The following is a 26527-nucleotide window of genomic DNA, read 5'->3' as shown; positions in this document are numbered from 1 at the left end:
AGAAATGTTGGCCATGATGACACATTCACATTTGTCCACCCAACACCCCAACTGATTGTCTTGTAAGTAGAGAAACAACTTCCTAAATGAAATTCATCTACCACAGTGAGCAATCTAGTTTCCTCCAGTGCTGGAATCAGGCATGACAGACAGCATGTCTCAGAGACCAGCTCAGTTACTGCAGATTAAACTGAATCATGTCTTAATTCAGCCTTTTTCTACTATTGGACGTTGGCACTGCATGAAGCAGTTTGATTATTCTTCAGATCGATGTTTTATGCATTGCCTTGACTTTGATGCTGGCACTCAAAGGGTTGATTATGTCTGCTGACGAGTCATTTTATTGATGGACAAACAGCACATTTCAGATTTAGCTTTAAGTGCTGCCATTTTGCTCCGTCCTTCACTACATCCCGGAACTTGTGTTTTCTTCCTCCTGCCTGACAGCTCCATATTTAATATAATCCTGCCATCCACCTGTGCATTGTTGGTGTTATTGATGAGCTGCAAGTCAGACTCAAAACTGGATCTCCTTCCATATACAACCCTCATTCGAGACAGACCAGCACCATCTCACAACCTCATGTTAGAAGACAAGTCCAGTATCAAAATGCAAGTGCACTCGTCAGTTCTTCCCACAGCTATAGGAGTTAGAACCAGCAACATGTTAAGTGCAGCAGTCTCCCATAATCTAAGGTTTCTCCATGTTGCCTGCTACTCTACATCATGATCTCCTTCCAAAAGTCTCATCTTGACCAGTGACCCCGTGTTTCCAAAGAAATGTGCCTTGTTGCAGTCCATTTGCAAGATTGTGTAACTGTGACAGAACAGATTAGTCAGATCAGAGTACAATGTATAGCTAAGTTTATTTCTTAGGGTCAGACTCTATAGCAGTTGCATTAGACAGCATGGTCTCCTCCACTTCAAACTCTGAGGTGGTGTTGACATGGGGAGCTGCAGTGGTGCTGTTCTCCAGAGAGGATTCTTCAAGGTTCACTTTAAACTCTGGAGCATCTTCTTCCCCACCTGTAATTGGAGGAAAGAACCCCACATTATCACTGTTCAAATTTTAAAAGACTTGACAAGACCTTAGTTTACCTTTTCCAGCCATTTCACTTTTGCCATCAGTCTCTTCAAGGTCTGGTGCAGACAAGTCAGGAAGCAGTCCTTTCTCCAAATCTATTATTTTAAGAAGTTTCACTTATAACAAAACCAGACTAAAAATGAGTAATTACTGTTGCCCTTCTGGTTACCAAGTTTATGTATTCCACTTCTCCACTGGCTTCCATACACAGCAGGCCCGCCGATTTTATTGAGACCCACAGGCAGCTTCTCCACAGGTAGAGGCCTGCTCTTCTGTGAGTGCAAGACCTTCACTGGTCCTAGTTTAGCTTCATGTTCCCACACTTCCCAAAAGAAAATAGGACACCATCAGACTTTTGAGCACAAAACTGGGTTAATGCTGACATCTAGTGGTGACCAGCATGCACAAAACTAAACAGCAGCTACAATGGACAGACTGGAAACTCTACCCTGATTAGTCCTCAGTGGTTCAGGTTCCACTGGTTTCCCAAACCCACGGGGACCAAATCTCCCTTGGCTGATGGGCTTACTGCGGGGCTGGACGACTTCATTCTGGCTTTGACACTGCCCACAGAGGTAGTCGTTCCCATCAGCTGACCGCCATCTGAAGAGAATCATTGGCACGTTTTAGTCAGTCCCACATGCATTGACTTTCAATCATCTGTTGGACACTTTCAGACACACCTTTCATTTATGAAGGTGCATGCTTTATTTGTGGATTCTGCATCATTCACTGGGACAGCAGTCAGATGGCATGTGATGTAGACCTAACAAGAGAATTTGTCAGGAAGACAAAGAAAGCACATCTGCAAGAGTACGACTTACTGCCACAATACATTCTCACCTCCCCTTTGTCGGCATTGTGGAACCTAAAGGCATCGATCACCAAGTGGAGCTTTTCGTCTTGTGCCCTGGGTAGGAAGAAGGCCCTCGACCCTGGAAGCCTTGAATCAACCAAGCACCTAAACAAGATTTTAGGGTAATGTGAGAGTCAGATAAACTACACTTAACTTGCATTGACTGTAGAAACTTTAATAAACCTCAAGTCTGCATAACTTAAACCATTCTAGCCAGCCTTTACACCATCTTCATCATCAACAGTTACACATCTACTTACCAGAGTGTCTTCTAATAAAGAAGGTTAGAAATGAAGCTTTGAAACTTTGAATACTTAGTATTTAGAGAATTCAGTCAGCTCTTATTATGACACCAAAAGGGGGCAGATCTAGAGAAACTTTCTTAGGGTGGCAAATGGAGAAATCAAGTAGGGTGGCAAAATCAAAGTCTTTTTTCTTTTTTTTTTTACACATATGCAGGTGTTACATTCTGTAATATGCGAGGTTTCAGACGTCACCAGTGATCCCACTCTCCCTGCTTTACAGAGAGCGCAGTCTGCCTTTTCGGCTCGCTGTGAATGCCTACTAGTTAAACTGTGTGTGCAAAGCCGAGGTTAGCTGAGTAGGGTTTGTTGGAGGCATCTTCCTTGGGGGGCTCAACCCGGGGTAGCGGTCACGTCCGGTTGGGGGCTCTGTTGGCTCTCAGGTGACTGTTTCCTCGCGGCTGCGTGCAGCGGGGCTAGGGGAGGGTCTGTGCTGACGGACGTGGGTTACTGACCTGGCAACCTGGCTGCCCCTGGGTGGGTCCGGGATGGGCGTGAGGTTCTGGGGGCGCTCCGTCTCTGGGCTGGGGCCCGGGCCGGGCCTCGGGGGCTTGGGTCCTGGTTGGTGTGTTGCCGGGGTTGTGGGCGGGTGGGTGCATGGGGGCCCGGCCCTGGAGCAGGGTGCCGCCGGTGCGTCGAGCCGCCTGGGGGGCTCTTCAACTGGTGGGGGGGATGGTCACATCTTGCAGGAGCTTTCTTCTCTTCAGGAACTCTCTGCAGGAGGGGGAGATACAGGAGAGGTGGAGGAAGATCTCAGCCTGGGCGTATACCGTCTTATGTAGTCTGGAAGATGTGTGGATGGTGGGGTGGGTGCAGTTTTCTCTGTGGTGGGGTTGGGTGGACTGTCCAGGGCTCTGTGGAGCCGGAGGGCGCTACTGCACTGGGTCCCGGTCTGATGGGCCTGGGCCCCCCTTCCCTGGCGGGTCGCGAAGGGTGGGAGTGCCTACTGGGGTCAGCGGGGGAGCTGGCCCCAGGGAGGGGTTACCTGCCCCTCCCTTCCTTCCCTCCCCATCTCCAGCTGCCTCCCTCTTCCCGCTCCTCCACAACCACCCACACATGCAGGGCCTTGGAGTGGGGGTATGTCACCAGGGTGCAGAGGAGGCTACCCCCCCCCCCCCCCCCCTGTCCCCTTCTGGCTGCCTCTGCCTCAATTTTATCCCACAACTTAGACATTCACATTATTCACACTCTCATTACACATACATATAGGATCTTGGGGGTGGGCACAATCACGGAGTCCAAATTACCATCAGGGTGTATACCTCACCCCTGACGTCGTTGCCCACCTCTCAATTTTAAATACACTTAGTCATTGAGGGTTAGCAGGAGGGACTATGCGCTTACCTGCTGCTCCTTGGCAGGTAGCTCCATGCCCTCCTGGGTTTTAATTGCACCTTAGAACACATATGCATCAACACTACAATGAGCGGGTGGAGGGAGGTTTGGAGTCTTCTCCCACCCCCATTCTCTGCGGCCTGCTGGAGCGGGAGGGCTAGTAGGAGGAGTTGGCCGTCCGGCTGCGGTCTGGGGTGTGGGGCCTCCCTGCTGCTGCGGAGTCGGGGTGGTCTGCCTCTCCCCACCGCAGGGAAAAGGGTAACACCACCTGGGTCTGGGTGCAGTTCCCCCCTCCAGGGGCAAGGGTACCTAGACCCGGTTTGTAGAGTACGCTTGGGGAGTGTGATCGTGTGTACAGCGTCTCTTTATGTCTGTCTCCACGTTGGTTGAGTGTGGAGTGAGTGCATATGAGAGCATGAGGGTGGGAATGGATGTTTGTGTCTGTGTGTGCCTGTATGTCTGTGTCTATATGTCAGGTTGGGTATCAGACGCCACCTCTCTGGGGACACCTCAGGCCCTCCAAGGTTTGGAGGCCTATCTCCACCCACCACCACTTCCCCTGCCGGTGGCGGACTCCCTCAGGTGTCGGTGTGTTGGTGGTTCTTTGTGTCTGGGGGTGGGCGTCCGGGTACACACCGGCTCACTCTTTGGCGGCCACTTGTCGGGGCCTGGGGCCTGGGGCTCGCTCGGGCCCCTTTGGAGGTGGGGTGCCCCCGGCCTCTCGGCCTAGGGCTCGGTCACTCAGGCACAGCTGGGGGCCGGCGGAGCTCACGGGCGCGTCACTGCAACTCCCCCTGACTTCTGCTCCGCGGCTGCTGGGCGAGCCCTCATCTGGGACTCTCCTCAGCTCTTACTGGAACAGTGGCGCGGCTGCCCCTCTGTTGGTCTTCCATGGTCTCTTGTGTTCTGGGGGCCTCTGGATGTCTGGAGTTTTGATCTCCTCCATACCCGCTTCACACCCTGGAGGACGGGGCTGTGGCCCCCCCACACTCCCTAGCAGATCATTACATGGAGAAACCTTTGGAATGCAAGCATGCTGATCCACACAGGTGTACACACGGGTGTTCACAGACGCGGACCACAGCTTTCTTGGCTGCTGCCTCAAAGCACACTGTGCGCTGTCTATCTTGTGTGCTGCACAATATCGTTTATTATTTAGTAAATATTGATATCTATGACTAGCTAGTTTATTGTGATGGTGCTTTGTTTTCTCTATTATTATGTTGCTCTTTGTTGTTTGCTGTCTCCTCTGTTTGTTTTTTTTGTTTGTTTGTTTTTTTTTTTCTCCATACAGGTGACCCAGGAGTTCTTTTTTTTTTCTTCTCTCTCTTCCCCCCCCTTCTCACCGTCTCTTCTCCCCTTTGGTTTTCTTTCTTTCTCTCCCCCTCTTTCTCTCATTCATTCCCCCTGTCCTATTTATTAAAAAAAAAAAAAAAATGACAAAGGATGAACTGAAGCTCTGCCATCACGTAATGTCGCATACTGCTGTTTCTGATGTCATTTAGAAAAAAAAAAAAAAAAAAAAAAAAAGAGTAGGGTTTGTTGTATTGAGTTACTCTTCCTCCCTTCCTCAAGCCTCATTTGCTTATCTAAAATGCCCTTTGTGTGTGTATGTGACGTTGCCCAGTGGCTTGCTGTGCGCAGCCCTCATGGTTTTCAGTTATACAATTGGTAATACAATCCCTGTTTCTGTTAGATTCCTGTGTAAGAGCTGTTACTCTCCCCCTGGCCTCTAGCAGAGGGGGTCGTAACAGTCTAAATGTGCAGAAAGCATTTGTAGAACTTGAACCTAAATGAAAGTAAGAATGAGCCAGCAAAAGAGTCCAGGGTCAGAGATGTAGTAGAGTCTCCAATGTCGAAGCTTATGAATAAATTTAAAATAGTGTACATGTTTTTAATGGCAGTGTTTTCTTGTACGATTTGTTTGGTAATTCGGGTTTTATTTAACCCATTTAATGTTGTTCTATAGTTACCATCATACTATAAAACTTTTGAGATCATTCATATGTAGAAAGATGTGATTGTGTTACAACTCAACCCTTTTTTTATTGTCATCATTTATCAAACTAAGATATTTTATGGCAGAACTTCAAACATTCCACATGCACCCGATACTGATTGTCTTCCAGCTATCATTTTGATTAAATATTAGTCATACACTGCACAAAAACCCTTTGATGCACTTACTGTAATGCCCACAATGAGTCTATGCTTCTTTAATCATCACATCTCTGTGTTTTGAAAGTCGTATTGTGGGGTGTCTGTTGATTCCCACATCTACTTACCAGACTATGTTCTAGTTAAGAAGGTTACAAAGGAAGCTTTGAAGCCGTTTTACTTAGTATTTAAAGAATTCAGTCAGCTCTTATTGTGACTGCTAAACACTCATTTCCTGATTATTTCCTTTCATTTACAATAAAAACATAACCTTGAGTATATGTAATTGCAGGGCTTTTTAATTGGGCTGATTCTCTATATTGTAGTTTCAGCTTCCAGTTATTTATGCAGCCAAGTTATATATGTGTAAAAAACAACACTGGATCCCTTTGAAACAGGTAACGAGCTGCAACTTAAGTGATTGTGCAGGACAGCTGGCTGGGATCTTCACCAGGATTTTCAACAAATCCCTCGCACAGGCGACTGTCCCACTCTGCCTGAAGTCCTCCACCATAGTCCCCTTGCCTAAGAAGCCCCACATCACCGGCCTGAATGACTACAGACCGGTGGCACTCACCCCAGTGGTAATGAAATGCTTTGAGAAGCTGGTCCGCAGACACATCACAGCAGCCCTGCCCCGCAGCCTGGATCCACACCAGTTTGCCTACAGAGCAAACCGATCCACGGAAGACGCTGTAGCCACAGCACTCCATGCTGCATTAACTCACCTGGAAGAGCATGGTAGCTATGTGCGGATGCTCTTCGTGGATTACTGCTCAGCTTTTAACACCATCCTTCCACACAAACTGGTGGCCAAGCTACAAGACCTGGGGCTTCCATACAGCACCTGCATGTGGATCAATAGCTTCCTCTCGGGCCGTAGACAGAGAGTCAGAGTTGGCCATCACACATCCTCAGCCCTGAGTCTCAGCACTGGCTCACCCCAGGGCTGTGTGCTCAGTCCACTGCTCTACTCTCTCTACACACACGACTGCACTCCTCGCCACCACAGCAACATCTTTGTGAAATTTGCAGATGACACCACAGTGGTGGGGCTCATTTCCAAGGGAGACGAGTCTACGTACAGAGACGAGGTGGAGCAGCTGACGTCATGGTGTAAGGCCAATAACCTCCTCCTCAACACTTCAAAAACCAAAGAACTCATAATAGACTTCAGAAGGAAAAAGGCAGAGATCCAACCACTATTCATAAATGGGGACTGTGTAGAAAGGGTGGCAAGCTTCCGCTTCCTGGGAGTCAATATAGAGGAGAACCTTTCCTGGAGTGTGAACACCTCCGAGCTGCTGAAAAAGGCCCAACAGAGACTGTACTTCCTGAGAATTCTCAGGAGGAATAACATCACACAGAGACTGCTGGTGTCCTTCTACAGAGCCACCATTGAGAGTGTTCTAACTTACTGCATATGCATCTGGTACACTAGCTGCACAGGGGCTCAGAGGAAAGCACTCCAAGGGATCATTAACACCGCCCAAAAGATCACTGGCTGCCCTCTCCCCACACTGGAAGTTCTACACAACGCCCACTGTTTTAAAAAGGCCCAAAACATCATAAAAGACACCTCACATCCTGGCCACTCCCTGTTCGAACTGTTGCCCTCAGGCAGACGGTACAGGGCAATCAGAGCAAGGACTAATAGACTCAAACACAGCTGTTATCCAACTGCAATAACACATCTGAATACTACAAAAAAATGTCCATCACGCCACTCTTGTGTTAATCCATGCACGGTCTGAAGCATGTGTGTGGGAATGTATGTGAATGTTTTACTGTTATATCTTATTAGTATTTTAAGTATTCTATCTATTTTATTTATTGAATTTTATTGTTTTATTTATATTTTGATATTGCTAGGGATGATGCAATGATCGGGGACCATTCTTAATTTCGTTGTTCTCATGACAATGACAATAAAGTTTCTGATTCTGATTCTGATTCTGAATCTGCCCATTTTCTGGGCCTGATGTTGGGTCAGGTGCGAGTGTGCCAGCACAGCAACCAATGAAGTCTCTTCTCTGTCCTGAATCAGGACCAGTCACCCCACATGTTTCTTATCTGTCATAGTTGTCATGGAAATGGGTCTCATGATCCAGTGTTTGTGTTTTTGGTTTAATATTCTTTGATTACTGTTGCTCTTGGTTTTGGTTATTCTTATTTTTCAAGCTCTCAGCAATCTTAGTTCTCCCTCCCTCTATTTTCATCTTTGTGTTTAGTTTCTGTTCCCGTGTCCCACGTGTCATGTCTAGTCACCCCGGTCTCTATTTCCCAGTCAGTGAAAACAGAGCGAGCGATGGATAATAGTAACAAACTCATCAGTGAAATAGACTCTCAATCAACACGTGTCATTTATCCATCAGAGTAATTGTGCATTCTCCTCAAACGAGCCACACTGATTCACAAACTGTTATTGAACTTGTAAACTTTTTACTCTGAGTAAACTTCACACTTTCTTGTTGTTTCTTGTTGTTTCTTGGCAGTTTTAATAGGAAAATGCGGCACAGGCATCTGAGTGTTTCAGGTTTTCAGTCCAAGCAAGCAAACACCACTTCACTGTAATATTCTGACAACTTCTTCAGCTCCTGCTGATCATGTGTTGATCACTGACAGTTTGTACTACTTTTTACTACGTATACCTACTATACCCCTGCAGTTTTAGGTATAAGTGGTTGTAACTTGTTTCTCTTTTATCCCACACAAAATTCAACATGTGATGAATAAACACGTTTTAGGAAATATCATGAAATACGAGATGCTGTGATTTTAAGACAACATGACGCGCTCTACTGCAAGAAAAGAAGTGCAGTAGTCAACCAATACATAAATCCATGAATCAGCTTTGTCAATAGAGACAAAATGTAAACAATCCCCACCTTCTATGTCTAAGAATGATTCCTGTAAGATGATAATGCCATATTATGATCAACAGTATTGAATACTGTTTTAAGAACTAACAATACCAGTACACCAAATATAATTTCACACCTTTCATGAGAGCAGCTTCTGTGCTGTGACATTGATGAAAGCCTGATTGGAAGATTTCATGGTAGCTATTAATACTCAAGTACTCACTAATTTGGTTAATATCTACTTTTTCAACAATCTGAAGAATAAATAGACCAATAATAAAGCCAATAATTATTGTACTGTGTTATAATGTTAAAATACGTCAATTTCTCTCTTTTTCACAAGGAGCTTCATAACCGAAGTTTTCAGTGATTCGGGGAAAATACCAGGAAAAAGACTGCAGGGGCTAAATGACTAAGGGAAGAAAAACCCTGGCAGGACATGACGAAGAAGATGAACGATGTAACACAGTTTACTAAGCGTTTTGCAGTAAGTGGCAATACATCAAAAACGAAAAGCTCAATTTAATCTGCGTTGATGTAACCGGTGTGTTCCTGCGTTGTGTCTGACAAAGAAAGGTAAAAGAAAGAAAGACCTCCAAGTAAATAACGTGACCGCTCCAGCTCCTACGACCAAATACAAACAGTGGGGAAGAGGGTTAGCTCAACCCATCACATCTTCCAAGTGTTACGATTCTTTGATGTGGGGTTGAGAACAAAACCACCAATACACCAACCAAGTAGATTCAAAAAACTGATGTATTAAACATACGTGTGGGAGAAGCACACAACGTCACCGTCTGCATAGATCTCAACTAAAAAACACATCAGACTGTTTTTGTATATCAGGTTCAGCCTCTTAATGCATAAGCAAAAACATATCATATCATATCATACGCCTATTACAGTTAGTGACCTTTAGACACTTCCTATATCTGTATTAAAGAACTATTTTCAGTCGTCTTAGACTGCAGATATTTCCTGTCGTTCTATTCTTTTCGTACCCGACCGGAGCACATCCTGTCCTTAACTGTAGCTAAGCAGGCACGTCTACAAGTTACAAGCAAAATGCTTTTTTAAGGCTCTGCGCGTTCAATAGCTTCTAGATTAACATGTTACTAATAAAAGCCCTCTTATCTAATAATGTATTTTCCACACAAGCTAGCCAGAATTATATATTCATGTTAGTGTTAACGGTGCCCAAAACACATTTATGGCACACACATACTACACATTTATTGCATCTAACAAAAACAGGCACAATGATGACAATAACTGAACTAAAATCACAATCAGAAACATCAGGGTGGATAAATATACATTATATGTGTGTTGTACAGTGTCTGGAAATAAATCACACCAAGCTTTCTCACAGGCAAATTGTAGAAAACGGGAGAGGCCAAAGGGGTACACTGTATTTATAGGGTTGCACCAAAGAAGAAGAACAATGAGGAGGGGCTCTAACTGATAAAGAACATAACTACAGGCTTGAAGGTCCTAAAAGTCAGGTATAAACTGGAAAATAAAATATGTGGTCTACAACACATTTTGTGTAATTACAACAATATGTAATTCATGGCCCAGTTACATTGACATTGAGTTTAGTTGATTTAATATTTAGATGACTATGACAGATACACAAGACCAAAAAAGACTGAAGCAAGAAGCACAACAAGACAGATGAAACAATAAACACATGTGTTGTCCTCCAAATTAGAGTACCTTTCTGAAAAGGCAAAAGCATCGTTTTGACGACTCTGTGTGCTATGGAGCACATCATGCTGACGTGTGTTTTATTCGTGAGAGGAATTTTTTCTACTGGATCACAATAAACAACAACAGTCCCAGACAAGCGAGGTGTCCCCACATGTTTCTTATCTCTGATAGCTGGGAGTCATCAGCGTTGCTTCTATAGCGGTTTCTGAGAGACATCAGTAAATTGATGTCATCACTGTCCATGGAAAACCTCCTGATCGCTCTTAAGAGGCTAGTAGTGATCCCATATGTATGTTGTGGATCATACGCTGTCCGATGATATCCAGCTGCCTCATAATGCTGTGTGATATAGACTTGGTCTATTATACGTGAAGTTCGCCGTCCATGGTTCGGCTCCCTGACTCTGATTATGATTCGAGCCCTGTTACCGTCCTCTTGCTCCGATTGGATGACCTGAGGTGGAAGTTGCAACGATCCTTCTCGATGGATATTACCAAGACTGTAGTATCGGTATCCCCTCGGCAGTGGCTCTAACAGCTCTTCATCGTTGCGATATTGATGTGAGCCATAATCACGATGGTTTGGGCCAAAGGTCAGACTTATGTCATCATTTGTGTTGATGTCAATTTCATTGGCAAACCAGTGGAGGAACCGGAGGCAGTCCTCTTGGGCAGATGTGTCAGAGCCTACTGACCTCAGATGAGTGATTGAGTTGAGCTTTCTTACAGCTGACACAGAGCTGAAGGTCAGGAGGAGAGCCACACAGCAGCTCATCATTCTTCCAAACATCTTCATCCTGGAGAGATTTAAGAAGTTGTTGTTGTTATTGTTCATGCATACTTTATATTCTGACATTCATTACGTGATTCATGACCAAGTGAAACGATTATGTGATGACTGCATAATGTGATTAATAGGATAATCATGATTAAGACAACTTTAAATGTACTCCTAGTTTATAATTTGATAGCCATTCAGCCACACAAACTCTGAAACAGGTTTTACTTGTTTTTCTCCTCTCTGGTTTATACCATCTATTATGGGTTCGAATTGCATTTTAAAATTTTGCTTTCTTCAACTGAAATCAAAAGTTAGTTTTTTGATTAACTGTTACGAGAGGCTTTTTATTAAGAAAAGTTGTTTTCTCAAACAGCTTTAACTTTGTGACATAAAGAGAGAAAATCACACTAATAACTTGTATCTGTAACTTGAAGCCTCCTGTCAGCTTCAGATAAACAGGGAAGGATCGCTCAACAATAAGTTGTCAGAGGATTAATTAAACAAAGCAAACCAAGTAATTCTTTAACAAAGAAGTGATGCATATTTTATAGCTATTAGCAAATTGAAACAACTACATATTTGAGTGCTTTTTCATTCATCTTTTTATTTTTTCCCACTTAGCCATTACACTTCTGTTAACCCATAATTTTCTTTATTTATGTTGTCAGGTGGTTTCATGATACTCACCTCTCCATGTGTCAGAAAGTTAAACTAATAACATCAAAACTAGATCATTTTGCACTTGAATGAGTATGCTTCCAATTTAAGAGAAAGTGGACAAAGTACAATCCATTTCATCGTATCTTTAAATATTTTGTCATTGGTAGAATAAATGGAGCATTAGAAAACAGGGTAAAGTCATGTGAGTGAAAATAAAGAAATTGAGAGAACCTGTGTAAGTCTGCTGCTGCTGTTCGTATGAGGACAGTCGTAGCTCCCTGTATGCTTTGCTGTTCTTGTAAATAGAACCAGACCAACAAGTTCTGCTAGTTGATAAGATGAAGCTTGATGATCCAGCCATTTTGATGAGAGTATTAAAGAGCAACATCATCATGGATTTAAGTGTTTCTAGTTTAACAGTCACGTAAAAGCGGATTATTAATAATTGTATGAGCAGGTTTAGGTCCAAAGTTTAAACATGGACGTGTCTGCAGGGTGATTGACGCAGTTGTCGCCATAATAAACTTGTTAGTTGTCTCTTAGCTAATTTTTATTTTCACAAATGCAAATACAGTAGCCAAAAGCCTAATTTTAAACACTACTACAATGATACTGTATCTTACATAAAATTGATTCGTGAATTACTTAATAAAAAGGCTATGAAAACTATTAATATTTGTACTAATTACAAATTATTTGAATGTATTTAACTTTTTATATCAAGTTTAAAAACAAAACAAGGAGGTCGAGGCACGATGTGCCGGGAGTGCGGTGTTCCCCCCGCACTCCCGGCACATCGGGAGCGCACTCCCGATGTGCCGGGAGTGCGGGGGCACTCCCGATGCTCGACCTCAGCTTCGAGCTGGTGGGTAACAGACTTCTCCAAAAACGAACACTTTTACAAATATGCGCAAATATGTCTTGATGAACCGATCAGATATTTGAAGGTAACACAGCTACATTCATGCCTGAAAACATCTTAAACGTTTATCTTATAAGTTTATTAAAAGTACTACTTATCCTCACAATAGTTTTGCGATCTCGCAAAAGTTCATCTTATTTTTTTCTCTCATGTCCCAAGTGGCCACTTCATTGTATCTTTAAATATAGAAAAAAAAATTCTGCATTAGGGCAAAATCATGTGAGTAAGTGAAAAGGAATCCACCAGGAAACTTACCTTTGTAAGTCTGCTGTTGTTTGTGTGAGGACAGTCGTAACTCCCTTTAAGTTTTGCTTTCCTGGTAAATGAAACCAGAGCAATAAGCTCCGCTAGTGGCGAAGATGAAGGTTGACAATCCAGATATTTAGATGAGGCTACTAAAGAGCAACGCCATCATGGATTTAAGGGTTTCTAGTTTAGCAGTCACGTGAAAGCAAATTATTGATCATTTTATGAGCAAGTTTATGCCCAAAGTTTGAATATGGGCGTGTCTGCCCGACTGTAGGGTGAGAGGTTGCAGTATTGTTTAATATAGGAGCTGGTTACAAATGAATTTTAAATAGTGTACACATTTATTCAGTGGCAGTGTTTTCTTGTATGATTTGTTTGGTCATTCAAGTTTCCTTATTTAAAGGCGTTCTATAGTTACTGTCATTATATTAACAAACTTTGAGATCCCTACATAGAAAGATGTGATTGTGTTACAACTAGAGATGGACCGATCAGTCCGATACTGACCTAAATTACTGGATCGGATATAGGAGAGAAATAAAAAATGTAATCCGATCCAAGAAGAAAAGCACCTCACAAAACTTGCGACATGGCATAACTCGGCTCATAACCGTAGAACGTCGGAGCAGTGTGCATCACGTGATAGAGCGGCTGTGGGGTGGGTCTGGTTCAGCATTTGGAGCCTCGTTACCAAATGTTGTGCCAAAAAGTGATTGTCTGCCAAAAACTGATTTCCGGTATTTGCCAAAAACTGATTGCTCGTATTTAAACTGCTATAAACTTGTTGGGCTATAATATGTTAAACATATGTCAAATGCATCCCTCATGGATGACATAAAGTCATCTTGAGCCACAAACAACATTCGTGTAACAAGGTAGAAGCCGCAATCAGTTTTTGGCAGTGACTTTTATATAACCTTTATTTATGCAGTTAAAAAAAATCTCATTAACATTAAAAATGTCTTTTGTAAGAGTAAGTTGGTCAAGAGGACAGCAGAAATGGCAGCAAATATTACAATATTTCTGTGAAAATATTTTAAGTGGGGATAAAGGACCGGATTGGTTATAATGTAAGTACAATAGCAGAGAGTTGTAAAGATACTTGAAAAACAGATATTGTTTTAATTCTCTATATAGCCCCTTTGTAAACCCTGTTCACCAAAGTCTATTTACGAACATACGTAAAGATATTACACATAAAAAATACACAGAAATATTGGAAATCAGTTTTTGGCACAACACCGGCATTTCATCTCCGAGAAAGTTATCCCAGAGAGAAGTAGGGGAGACCGGGGATAGTTGTAACGTGGGTCAGTTGTAACACTTCCAATTTCTCCAATCAGGGCTAAGTTTCAAATGATGTGACTCATCCTGTGCATGCCCAACTCAGTTCTGCTATCACATGTGAAAAATCAGCACATTTTGTCAAACACAGACAATTTAACATAAAAAAAAGTAATTTGTATGCCAAAAAGTAAGTTTTTCTACTTTATTTCAATTTCTAATAGCATTATCTGCTTTGCAGCTAAACTCATCAAACTTAAATTATGTTACTTGTATGTCTATGGGGATATATTCTGTGTAAGTCTTTAGTGCTAATGTTTTAGCCGTTGGCTGTAATGTTAGCTAGTTCATGGCTATAGGAGTCTGGGTCAGTTGTAACAATAATGCAGATGTTACAACTTACCACACTATTACTTTAACTTATATTAAACAAGTTGGGGCAACAACATCAGCAGAGAGAGGTTCACTGGTCGCTTTTGTATATGCGGTTAATGCCATTGGCAACACAATTCCTCCACTGTTTGTGTTCCCACACATACATTATGCAGACCACTGTGTCAGAGATGGACCAGTAGGAAGTATTGATAGTGGAAATAAATCAGGATGGGTGCACGAAACAGATTTCCTCATCTTTCAAACAGTCAGCTCCTGCTGCCAACATGATGTTTCATAAAAAGTAATGGAACTGCGATGCTGGTGAACAACTACATTTTTTCAGCTTCATTGTTATGTTCAAAATTGGTGCAAGAGTTGTAGGTTATAATACCCACTGAGCCAATGAAGCCAAACTCAAGGAAGACCAACCAAAATTAATGAAATATTCAGTTGCAGAAAATTCCATAATTTGTCTTTTTTGGGGGGTTGGAATATGTTCAAAAGCTGGATTTCTGCATTCTGTCACACACACACAGAGCTACATACACTGAACAAAAATATAAACGCAACACTTTTGTTTTTGCTCCCATTCCCCATGGGATGGACGTAGAGACCTAAAATTCATTCCAGATACACAATATAACCATCCCTCCCAAACAGTGGTCACAAATCAGTCCAAATGTGTGGTAGTGGGCACATCTGCTATATTGAGATAATCCATCCCACCTCACAGGTGTGCCACATCAGGATGCTGATCTGACATCATGAGTAGTGCACAGGTGTACCTCAGACTGCCCACAACAAAAGGTCACCCTGGAATGTGCAGTTTTTTGCGCTATTGGGGGTCTGGGGACCCAGAACCGGTCAGTATCTGGTGTGACCACCATTTGCCTGATGCAGTGCAACACATCGTCGCATGGAGTCTATCAGATTGTCAATTGTGGCCTGTGGAATGTTGGTCCACTCCACTTCAATGGCTGTGCGAGGTCGTTGGATATTCGTGGGAACTGGTACATGCTGTCGTATTCGCCGGTCAAGCACATCCCAAACATGCTCAATGGGTGACATGTCCGGTGAGTATGCTGGCCATGCAAGAACTGGGACATTCTCAGCTGCCATCTGCCCTGAACAATGTGAACCATGATTCATCCGTGAAGCGCACACCTCTCCAACGTGCCAGACGCCATCGAATGTGAGCATTTGCCCACACAAGTCTGTTACGGCGACGAGCTGGAGTCAGGTCAAGACCCCGATGAGGACGACGGGCATGCAGTTGAGCGTCCCTGAGACGGTTTCTGACAGTTTGTGCAGAAATTGTTTGATTGTGCAAACCAATTGTTCCAGCAGCTGTCTGGGTGGCTGGTCTCAGACGATCTTGGAGGTGAACCTGCTGGATGTGGAGGTCCTGGGCTGGTGTGGTTACACGAGGTCTGCGGTTGTGAGGCCGGTTGGATGTGCTGCCATATTCTCTGAAACACCTGTGGAGACGGCTTATGGTTGAGAAATGAACATTCAATGCACGGGCGACAGATCTGGTTGACATTCCTGCTGTCAGCATGCCAATTGCACGCTCCCTCATTGCTTGTGGCATCTGTGGCATTTTGCTGTGAGACAAAACTGCACATTCCAGGGTGGCCTTTTGTTGTGGGCAGTCTGAGGTACACCTGTGCACTACTCATGATGTCAGATCAGCATCCTGATGTGGCACACCTGTGAGGTGGGATGGATTATCTCAATATAGCAGATGTGCCCACTACCACACATTTGGACTGATTTGTGACCACTGTTTGGGAGGGATGGTAATATTGTGTATCTGGAATGAATTTTAGGTCTCTACGTCCATCCCATGGGGAATGGGAGCAAAAACAAAAGTGTTGCGTTTATATTTTTGTTCAGTGTAAATGGCTCTAAGTGCATTCATGTGTTGAATAAACAAAGATTACATGTTAATGTTTTGTTAGTACCCTTATTTCATTGTGTTACATTTCACCCCAGGATATGTTACAACTAACCCAGACTAGGGGGTTAATTGTAACATTTCACTCTTTGTGTTTGAGACCATACCATTCAATGGGTAATTGTGCTGCAGAGAAAATAGCTGCACTATTTAATAGCAGAGACATGTAAATACTTTGCATCACATTTTGAATCCACTACCTTAAACGAGCTCCAATTTACAGACAGAAATGTCAAAAATGTTACAACTATCCGATAGTAGTTCATCTCTGAATGTTTGTAAAGCATTCCAGCCTTAAGCTTAACAACCGATATATGGGGCGACTGCCTCTCTCTCCCTCCCTCTCCTGCTGCTACTTCAATCATGAAACTGATCAATGATCAGCTGATGGCTTTTCTGTCGCGAGTCTGTCTCTCTTCTTTGTTTTTGGCTCACTTTGCACCAGAAAGAGGAAACCAGCGGCTGAACAACAGCAGCACATTTAACCTTGATAAGCTGTAGTTAGAATTTATTTAATATTACTTTCTACACCAGGATCCTTTTCTATGTAACTGACGGCTGGTAACTGTGCAGGGGCGGATCTAGCAAAGTTTAGCCAGGGGGGCCGATAGGGCATTAACAGGGAAAAGGGGGCACAAAGACATAATTTTCTTTCTTATTCTCATTTAGAATGTCTAGTTTTTAATAAATAATTATCTGAATCTTACACCCAAAGTTTTAATTTGATGTAAAATGTATAGAAGTCCATTACTGTATATAGTGACTATTAAGTCGAATATAACCTAGTAAGCTATAGTACTTTATCCTTTGGGAAGGTACCATCTGTGCAGTCTGCAATTCTGTTGAAGAAAGATGTTGAATCTATTTAATTATTAATAATTGATTTCTGTGCCTTTTTTTTCACACTGCATCAAATTAAAGTTGATTACATCGATTAAGCATCATGAGCTGGTTCCCTATTTTTTTTTTTTTTTTTTTGCTGGGAGTTTGCAGCCCTATTGGTTAGGTTGCTTACTCTTTAAAATACCAGAATAGGGAGGATGCAGTAAGTTTAAGTTTATTAGATTGATCAGTATTGCTGAACCGTGAAATATTTTGGGTGCAGTGTATTTTTTGCATACAGGTATAACAGACTAGCTTTAGTGTTTAGTTTTGTTTTTAACTTGAGTTTGAACTTATATAAAATGCAGCAAGATATTAAAAAAACAGTTTTATTGATTAAAAAAGACACTATATCGGATTCATATCGGTATCGGCCGATATCCAAATTTATGATATCGGTATCGGACATAAAAAAGTGGTATCGTGCCATCTCTAGTTACAACTCAAACTTTTAGTTTCATTATCTCAAACTGTAACTGAAATTGAGTTTTATTTTTTATTTGATTTGTACTAAAAGTCTGTGAAACACAAAGAAAACCATGTAAATGTTGGCATAAAAGTATTTTAATGAATGAATGTGTGCAGTCGACCAGTGAGTCAGAAGTCAACACTTTAGCAGTGAGTGACCCTGTAGAACTTTGTTTAGGATTACAGTACTTCTCTCTTTAGTTATATTAGTACACTTTTAATACTGGAGCGTGACACCATACTGGAGGAGAAGTCTGTTTTCAAGGTGTTTGCTCTTTGCTTACATTGTGGAAATAAAATCATCAAAGAGCTCAGAGTCAGGGCGTCACGAAGCACAGCATCTGAAACTGACAAAATAATGTTACAGGATTAAATATCATCTAACTCTAAGCTTTACAACATTCCTCATGAAACATCTCCAAGCTGTAAAGAAACAGTCACTGTGGATCAGGGGCATCAAACATAACACCCAATAGAAAATGAATGCATAAAACAGGCAGCAACAGGAGCCAGCGTTGTGACAGAACTGTAATAAATGAAATTGATGTACATAATAATCCAAATGAAAATCTAAAGAGGAGACAACAAGTTTAGAGACTCCTAAAGAAGAACCATTGTTGACTGTGGATGTTTGGATGAAAGTGATGCTCAGTGACGAATGTGCACGAGTCAAGCAGATGATGCTGAAATGTTCATTTATTGCTGTTCCAATGACACAAAGATGACTGATGATAATAAGCACATTTCCCCAAAATGAACTATATGATGAATAAACCCATTGTAAGGAAAGGCATGAAATATGAGACCATGTGGTGTTAATTTAAAAACTTACACGATTATTGAAATAGAAAGGGATATAGTTGGAGACGATCTAAGACAGTTTGTTTGAGCAGCAGGCAGCAGCGCTACTAAATGTCATATCACCCTCTTTATTTTCACATCAAGGCACCACAGGATGAGCGGCTCTACTGCAGATACCTGCCAGGTTCATATTAATTAAACATGTCAGGTATAAATTTAGGGCCCAAACTTTCTCAGTGATTTATCTGAAGTAAGTTTAAAAAAACAATTAAATATCTTACTGGAAGTCTGTGCAGTGAGCTAAGAATCAGAGTGATATGCTCTTTAATAAAAATATCGTTGCACTAGTCAACCAAAAAATAAATCAGTAAATCAGCTGTTCTTTAAAAAAAAGCTAATTCGGTTACAGCCTTAAATATAGATGTCATCTGCATTGTGGAACTTCACATGGTAAATAATCCCGACCTTCTAAGTTTTATTTAACAATCTGAGAATGGTTCCCATAAGACTCCAATAATGCCAGTGTCTGTATTCAGGCAGATATAATTTAACCCCTTTAATAAGATCACTGTCTTCACAGTGACGAAGGCTTGATTGGAAAACACCATAGTTGCAATTAATATTCAAATAGTAACTATTTTGATTTTAAAAGTTCTTTCGCAATAATCGTACCAATTATGTAAAATTTCAAATCCATAATAATCATAATAATTATATTATATTATATTATATTATATTATATTATATTATATTATATTATATTATATTATATTATATTATATTTAAAAAATGGTAAATGGCCTGTATTTGTATAGCGCTTTACTAGACCCCAAAGCGCTTTACACAACCAGCCATTCACACACTGGTGATGGCAAGCTACAATGTAGCCACAGCCACCTAATATAAATATATATATAAATATAAATATAAATATAAATATAAATATAAATATATATATATATATATATATATATATATATATATATATATATATATATATATATATATATAGTGATATCCCCACGGCAGTGGGTCTAACAGCTGTTCATCGTTGCGATAATGATGTGAGCCATAATCAAAACTATTTGGGTCAAAGATCAGACTTATGTCATCGTTTATGTCAATGTCAATTTCACTGGCAAACCAGCGGAGCAACCAGAGGCTCTGCTCAGGCACAGACTGGCCAAAGCCTACTGACCTCAGATCAGTGATTGAGTTGAGCTTTCGTCTTACAGCTGACACAGAGCTGAAGGTCAGGAGGAGAGCCACACAGCAGCTCATCATTCTTCCAAACATCTTCATCCTGTGGAGATTTAAGAAGTCACTGTTTTTACTGTTCATGCAATTGCTTTTTAAAATGTTGTTTTCTTCAGTTGAAATCAAAAGATACTTTTTTAATATTAGAGTTTACTTTTAATTAAGAGATTGTTAAGAGAGGCTTGTTAGTGAGAAATGTTGTTTTCTCAAACAGCTTTAACTTTGTGACATAAAGAGAGAAAATCACACTAATAACTTGTATCTGTAACTTGTTGGCTGAAGCCTCCTGTCAGCTTCAGATAAATAACAGGGAAGGATCGCTCAACACTCAGTTTACAGAGGATTAATTAAACAAAGCAAACTAAGTAATTCTTTAACAAAGAAGTGAAGCATATTTTATAGCCATTGACAAACATGCTTTTATTTTATTCATTACACTGCTTTTAAACCAGAATTTTATTTATGTTGTCAGGTGTGGCTCAGAAACGAGTCCAGTATCTAAAGCAGTGCGTGCGACACGACAACAAACAGGTTTCATGATACTCACCTCTCCCTGTGTCAGAAAGTTAAACTGATTACGTTTGTCAAAACTGTAATATTGCAGACTTATAGATCATTTTTCATGTGAATGAGTATGTTTGTAATTTAAGAGAAGGCAGACTAAGTGCAGTGTAATCCACTCCATGTTAAACCCACTTCACTGTATCTTTAAATATAAAATAAATGCTGCATTAGAGACCAGAGTAAAGTCATGTGAGTGAAAGTAAGCAAAAATGAATCCACCAGGAAATGAGAGAACTTACCTGTGTAAGTCTGCTGCTGTTGTTTGTGTGAGGACAGTCGTAGCTCCTTTTATGTTTTGCTTTTCTTGTAAATGAAACCAGAGAAACAAGCTCTGCTAGTCGTGAAGAGGAAGTCTTTTATAGCGGCAGGAAACAGGAACTACAGCAGAGGTCATCCTTATTCTCAGATATATGTAGGTTATAATATAAACATAATGAAAAGAGCCAGACAGGCTGAAGGAGCTGTTATCGCCAATATGCTTTCATATCAAGGACCGACTTAAGTGGGAAAGATTTTGAAGCTATTAAAGGTTTAAACGCTCCTGTCAATGTTCCCTCTAAGGCAGCGGTCTCCAACCTTTTTCGCGCCACGGACCGGTTTGTGCCCGACAATATTTTCACGGACCGGCGTTTAAGGTGTCGCGGATAAATACAACAAAATAAAAGTAGCACCGGTACCGAAAAAAAGAAGATTTATTCATAACATACGTAAAAAGACCCAGGAAAACCGAGTTAACGATAAAAACAATAACAAAATAACGAAAAGAAAAGAGGGCGATGACATTAATGCCAAGGGTTCTGAACTTATGTTTTGTTTTCACAGTGAACTGATGTCACTCATGTTGCAAAGACACTCATGCAACTTTGATCAGCCACCAAAATGTTCATATAGAGATTATTGGGAGCAGCAGAAATGTTGGCCATGATGACACATTCACATTTGTCCACCCAACACCCCAACTGATTGTCTTGTAAGTAGAGAAACAACTTCCTAAATGAAATTCATTTACCACAGTGAGCAATCTAGTTTCCTCCAGTGCTGGAATCAGGCATGACAGACAGCATGTCTCAGAGACCAGCTCAGTTACTGCAGATTAAACTGAATCATGTCTTAATTCACCCATTTTGTACTATTAGACGTTGGCACTGCATGAAGCAGTTTGATTATTCTACAGATCGATGTTTTATGTATTGCCTTGACTTTGATGCTGGCACTCAAAGGGTTGATTATGTCTGCTGACGAGTCATTTTATTGATGGACAAACAGCACATTTCAGATTCAGCTCGAATATTTCAAATCTGATCTAAATTTTTTTTTAAAAATGTTCCTTGATCTCTTCCCCCCCAGCAGTATATAATACATAAGTATTGTTTCCAATCATCACTAAAAATCTCATGTTAGTGCTGCCATTTTGCTCCGTCCTTCACTACATCCCAGAACTTGTGTTTTCTTCCTCCTGCCTGACAGCTCCATATTTAATATAATCCTGCCATCCACCTGTGCATTGTTGGTGTTATTGATGAGCTGCAAGTCAGACTCAAAACTGGATCTCCTTCCATATACAACCCTCATTCGAGACAGACCAGCACCATCTCACAACCTCATGTTAGAAGACAAGTCCAGTATCAAAATGCAAGTGCACTTGTCAGTTCTTCCCACAGCTATAGGAGTTAGAACCAGCAACATGTTAAGTGCAGCAGTCTCCCATAATCTAAGGTTTCTCCATGTTGCCTGCTACTCTACATCATGATCTCCTTCCAAAAGTCTCATCTTGACCAGTGACCCCGTGTTTCCAAAGAAATGTGCCTTGTTGCAGTCCATTTGCAAGATTGTGTAACTGACAGAACAGATTAGTCAGATCAGAGTACAATGTATAGCTAAGTTTATTTCTTAGGGTCAGACTCTATAGCAGTTGCATTAGACAGCATGGTCTCCTCCACTTCAAACTCTGAGGTGGTGTTGACATGGGGAGCTGCAGTGGTGCTGTTGTCCAGAGAGGATTCTTCAAGGTTCACTTTAAACTCTGGAGCATCTTCTTCCCCACCTGTAATTGGAGGAAAGAGAACCCCACATGATCACTGTTCAAATTTTAAAAGACTTGACAAGACCTTAGTTTACCTTTTCCAGCCATTTCACTTTTGCCATCAGTCTCTTCAAGGTCTGGTGCAGACAAGTCAGGAAGCAGTCCTTTCTCCAAATCTATTATTTTAAGAAGTTTCACTTATAACAAAACCAGACTAAAAATGAGTAATTACTGTTGCCCTTCTGGTTACCAAGTTTATGTATTCCACTTCTCCACTGGCTTCCATACACAGCAGGCCCACCGATTTTATTGAGACCCACAGGCAGCTTCTCCACAGGTAGAGGCCTGCTCTTCTGTGAGTGCAAGACCTTCACTGGTCCTAGTTTAGCTTCATGTTCCCACACTTCCCAAAAGAAAATAGGACACCATCAGACTTTCGAGCACAAAACTGGGTTAATGCTGACATCTAGTGGTGACCAGCATGCACAAAACTAAACAGCAGCTACAATGGACAGACTGGAAACTCTACCCTGATTAGTCCTCAGTGGTTCAGGTTCCACTGGTTTCCCAAACCCACGGGGACCAAATCTCCCTTGGCTGATGGGCTTACTGCGGGGCTGGACGACTTCATTCTGGCTTTGACACTGCCCACAGAGGTAGTCGTTCCCATCAGCTGACCGCCATCTGAAGAGAATCATTGGCACGTTTTAGTCAGTCCCACATGCATTGACTTTCAATCATCTGTTGGACACTTTCAGACACACCTTTCATTTATGAAGGTGCATGCTTTATTTGTGGATTCTGCATCATTCACTGGGACAGCAGTCAGATGGCATGTGATGTAGACCTAACAAGAGAATTTGTCAGAAAGACAAAGAAAGCACATCTGCAAGAGTACGACTTACTGCCACAATACATTCTCACCTCCCCGTTGTCGGCATTGTGGAACCTAAAGGCATCGATCACCAAGTGGAGCTTTTCGTCTTGTGCCCTGGGTAGGAAGAAGGCCCTCGACCCTGGAAGCCTTGAGTCAACCAAGCACCTAAACAAGATTTTAGGGTAATGTGAGAGTCAGATAAACTACACTTAACTTACATTGACTGTAGAAACTTTAACCTCAAGTCTCCATAACTCAAACCATTCTAGCCAGCCTTTACACCATCTTCATCATCAACAGTTACACTCCCTAAATGGCTCATCACTTTAGCCCCTCATTACTTTGCAACTCCCGCTCAGGCTTAAAATCCACTCTAACGTAGTCCAAATCCAGGCCTTTGTGTGCTTACCCATTTTCAATAAAACTGTATCTGGGTTGAGTGTTCACATCTGGGTGAAGAGTGGCCACACAGCTGTTCATGAACACCCGGAGTCCCGCGTGATGTCCAACTCTGACTGAGGCCTCGATGCTGATGGGCTCGCCGAGGTAAAACACATTAACCCCACGCTCGTGCTGCCAGTTGTCTGCACAGAGAGCAGAGCGGTGAGTATAAAATCAAGGCCAAGAAGTCAGTGATGGAAGTCAACTCACCTGTCATCAGCTTCAGGTCAAACTCCAAGCGTTCCTCTGTGGTCTGCCTAGATGTGAAGGGGATCCAGGCAGGCTGGAGTGGAGAGCTGGACAAACTGTACTTCCTAAAATACAAAGCACGTTTTTAAAAGAGTGAAGAATATATTGATAATCTTTGAAGGTGTACTTTATTAAAAATAAATGGGAATACAGACCTTTCATAATGGCACTCAATTGGAATCACAGCCTCCTCCATTCGGATTACGCCATGAGGAGAGGCCACAGGAGCGTAAATGAGGAGGTTTGTGTAGACTAGACATCCTTCAGTCATCTGTGGAGAGCAGGTGTGTTTATAAGTAGACGATGTAAGATTTAATACGTGTATAAGCTGCAGCACAGATTAGTTACCATGTGTTTGGTGCCGCAGTCCGCGAGGCCAGCGTGGATCCTGTACTCATCCTCAGAGGCCGCTGCGGCTCTGCAGTCGTCGCTGCCCTCCACTCCAAGGCGGAGGTCGTCGCTGTTAACAGGAGCTCCAATAGCAAACATGTCTGCCTTGATCACGACCTCCAGAGAGTCCGGGTGGCAGATCACGCCAACGGTGTTCACGTGCTCCCGTTCTTTTTGCTCCTGGTGCGCGCTGTGAGTGTGGCTGTGGCTCCACGAACGCGGAGCCCTCTGGAAGAAAGCATGAAGCGGTGGCGGCGGGAAAACTAAAGATGACTGAACGCAGAGTCCCGACAGGAAGAGCCCAACGAGGAGGTCAACCCAAAAATGTAAAGGCTCCATAAAGAAAACAAAACGAGGCAACCAGCTTCGGACCGCGAGCGCTCCTGTCTGACCCACGAGACAGCGCTCTAGGCTGACACGAGGAGCGTTTTAAGCTTCAACCAATCAGCCTCGTCAGCGTACCCCGCACACCTGAGTCCACTCAAACACTAATGAGCTTCTACCTGCATCCACGCAGTCTCGGGGTTCCTCTTGCCTGCTTTCCTAAACTCCCTTCCTTCACAGAAGGAAAAGTGGGTAGGAAAGACGGGTAGGAGGCTTCATATGGATTTGGGAAAAGATATAACTACGTACTTCATGCAGATCGTGTTAACGAGAGCAGTCTGTGAGAAATTGTTGGAACTGTACAAAGATCTAACACCGAAAAAGGGTGCTTTGTGTACCTCGTGGTTGTAGTAGTTGCTTCTATGTGAGTAATTTACTTGTAGGGGAGACCGGGGATAGTTGTAACGTGGGTCAGTTGTAACACTTCCAATTTCTCCAATCAGGGCTAAGTTTCAAATGATGTGATTCATCCTGTGCATGCCCAATTCAGTTCTGCTATCACATGTGAAAAATCAGCACATTTTGTCAAACACAGACAATTTAACATGAAAAAAAGTCATTTGTATGCCAAAAAGTAAGTTTTTCTACTTTATTTCAATTTCTAATAGCATTATCTGCTTTGCAGTTAAACTCATCAAACTTTAATTATGTTATTTGTATGTCTGTGGGGATATATTCTGTGTAGGTCTTTAGTGCTAATGTTTTAGCCGTTGGCTGTAATGTTAGCGAGTTCATGGCTATAGGAGTCTGGGTCAGTTGTAACAGCAACAGTCTGGGTTAGTTGTAACAATAATGCAGATGTTACAACTTACCACACTATTACTTTAACTTATATTAAACAAGTTGGGGCAACGACATCAGCAGAGAGAGGTTCACTGGTCGCTTTTGTATATGCGGTTAATGCCATTGGCAACACAATTCCTCCACTGTTTGTGTTCCCACACATACATTATGCAGACCACTGTGTCAGAGATGGACCAGTAGGAAGTACTGGTAGTGGAAATAAGTCAGGATGGGTGCAAGAAACAGATTTCCTCATCTTTCTGAAGCACTTTGCAAACCACACCAAGGTAAGCCATGATAAAAAGTAATGGAATTGCGATGCTGGTGAACAACTACATTTTTTCAGCTTCATTGTTATGTTCAAAATTGGTGCAAGAGTTGTAGGTTATAATGCCCACTGAGCCAATGAGGCCAAACTCAAGGAAGACCAACCAAAATTAATGAAATATTCAGTTGCAGAAAATTCCATAATTTGTCTTTTTTGGGGGGTTGGAATATGTTCAAAAGCTAGATTTCTGCATTCTGTCACACACACACAGAGCTACATAAATGGATGTAAGTGCATTCATGTGTTGAATAAACAAAGATTACATGTTAATGTTTTGTTAGTACCCTTATTTCATTGTGTTACATTTCACCCCAGGATATGTTACAACTAACCCAGACTATGGGGTTAATTGTAACATTTCACTCTTCGTGTTTGAGACCATACCATGCAATGGGTAACTGTGCTGCAGAGAAAATAACTGCACTATTTAATAGCAGAGACATGTAAATACTTTGCATTACATTTTGAATCCACTACCTTAAAAGAGCTTCAATTTACAGACAGAAATGTCAAAAATGTTACAACTATCCCCGGTCTCCCCT

The 26527-nt window shown here is 42.0% G+C and overlaps 1 protein-coding gene and 3 long non-coding RNA genes across 5 annotated transcripts; 1 reads left to right on the top strand and 3 right to left on the bottom strand.

Moving 5' to 3' along the window:
* Positions 1 to 850: 850 nt before the first annotated feature.
* On the bottom strand, positions 851 to 24927 carry LOC309705333 (zona pellucida sperm-binding protein 3-like). 2 transcript variants are annotated; one of them, XM_082531091.1, is made up of 10 exons: positions 24449 to 24927; positions 24256 to 24371; positions 24062 to 24165; positions 23820 to 23994; positions 1928 to 2045; positions 1768 to 1850; positions 1533 to 1687; positions 1254 to 1406; positions 1099 to 1179; positions 851 to 1026 (listed from the first exon to the last, which is right to left on the bottom strand). In XM_082531091.1, the coding sequence occupies exons 1-10, from the start codon at positions 24827 to 24829 to the stop codon at positions 866 to 868; spliced, it is 1527 nt and encodes a 508-aa protein (XP_082387217.1). In that variant the 5' UTR covers positions 24830 to 24927; the 3' UTR covers positions 851 to 865. The 2 variants fall into 2 exon arrangements, with proteins under 2 accessions (XP_082387217.1, XP_082387216.1); XM_082531090.1 differs by lacking the exons at positions 851 to 1026; positions 1099 to 1179; positions 1254 to 1406; ... (1 more) ...; positions 1768 to 1850; positions 1928 to 2045 and adding exons at positions 22376 to 22554; positions 22629 to 22709; positions 22784 to 22936; ... (1 more) ...; positions 23298 to 23380; positions 23458 to 23575 and having other exon boundaries at positions 24449 to 24924.
* LOC309705340 lies at positions 3426 to 5028 on the top strand. Its single transcript, XR_014276540.1, has 2 exons — positions 3426 to 4626; positions 4872 to 5028. It is a non-coding gene; the product is annotated as an uncharacterized lncRNA (long non-coding RNA).
* LOC309705390 lies at positions 9337 to 13296 on the bottom strand. The gene is made up of 2 exons (XR_014276544.1): positions 12929 to 13296; positions 9337 to 11107 (listed from the first exon to the last, which is right to left on the bottom strand). It is a non-coding gene; the product is annotated as an uncharacterized lncRNA (long non-coding RNA).
* LOC309705337 lies at positions 17967 to 20809 on the bottom strand. Its single transcript, XR_014276537.1, has 3 exons — positions 20750 to 20809; positions 19888 to 19992; positions 17967 to 18235 (listed from the first exon to the last, which is right to left on the bottom strand). It is a non-coding gene; the product is annotated as an uncharacterized lncRNA (long non-coding RNA).
* Positions 24928 to 26527: the final 1600 nt, after the last annotated feature.

The sequence above is a fragment of the Aulonocara stuartgranti genome (genome assembly GCF_965226115.1).
Source record: "Aulonocara stuartgranti genome assembly, chromosome: 4".
Taxonomy (NCBI): Eukaryota; Metazoa; Chordata; class Actinopteri; order Cichliformes; family Cichlidae; genus Aulonocara; species Aulonocara stuartgranti.
Note: the sequence above shows the minus strand (reverse complement) of the source record. Positions and strands in the feature narration are given on the sequence as shown.

Coding starts and splice junctions, on each gene's coding strand:
- LOC309705333 (XM_082531091.1), bottom strand. CDS start 24,829: ATGGAGCCTTTACATTTTTGGGTTGACCTCCTCGTTGGGCTCTTCCTG. Junction 1,851..1,927: donor ACAATGCCGACAAAGGGGAG/GTGAGAATGTAT, acceptor TTCTCTTGTTAG/GTCTACATCACATGCCATCT. Junction 1,688..1,767: donor TGCACCTTCATAAATGAAAG/GTGTGTCTGAAA, acceptor GATTCTCTTCAG/ATGGCGGTCAGCTGATGGGA.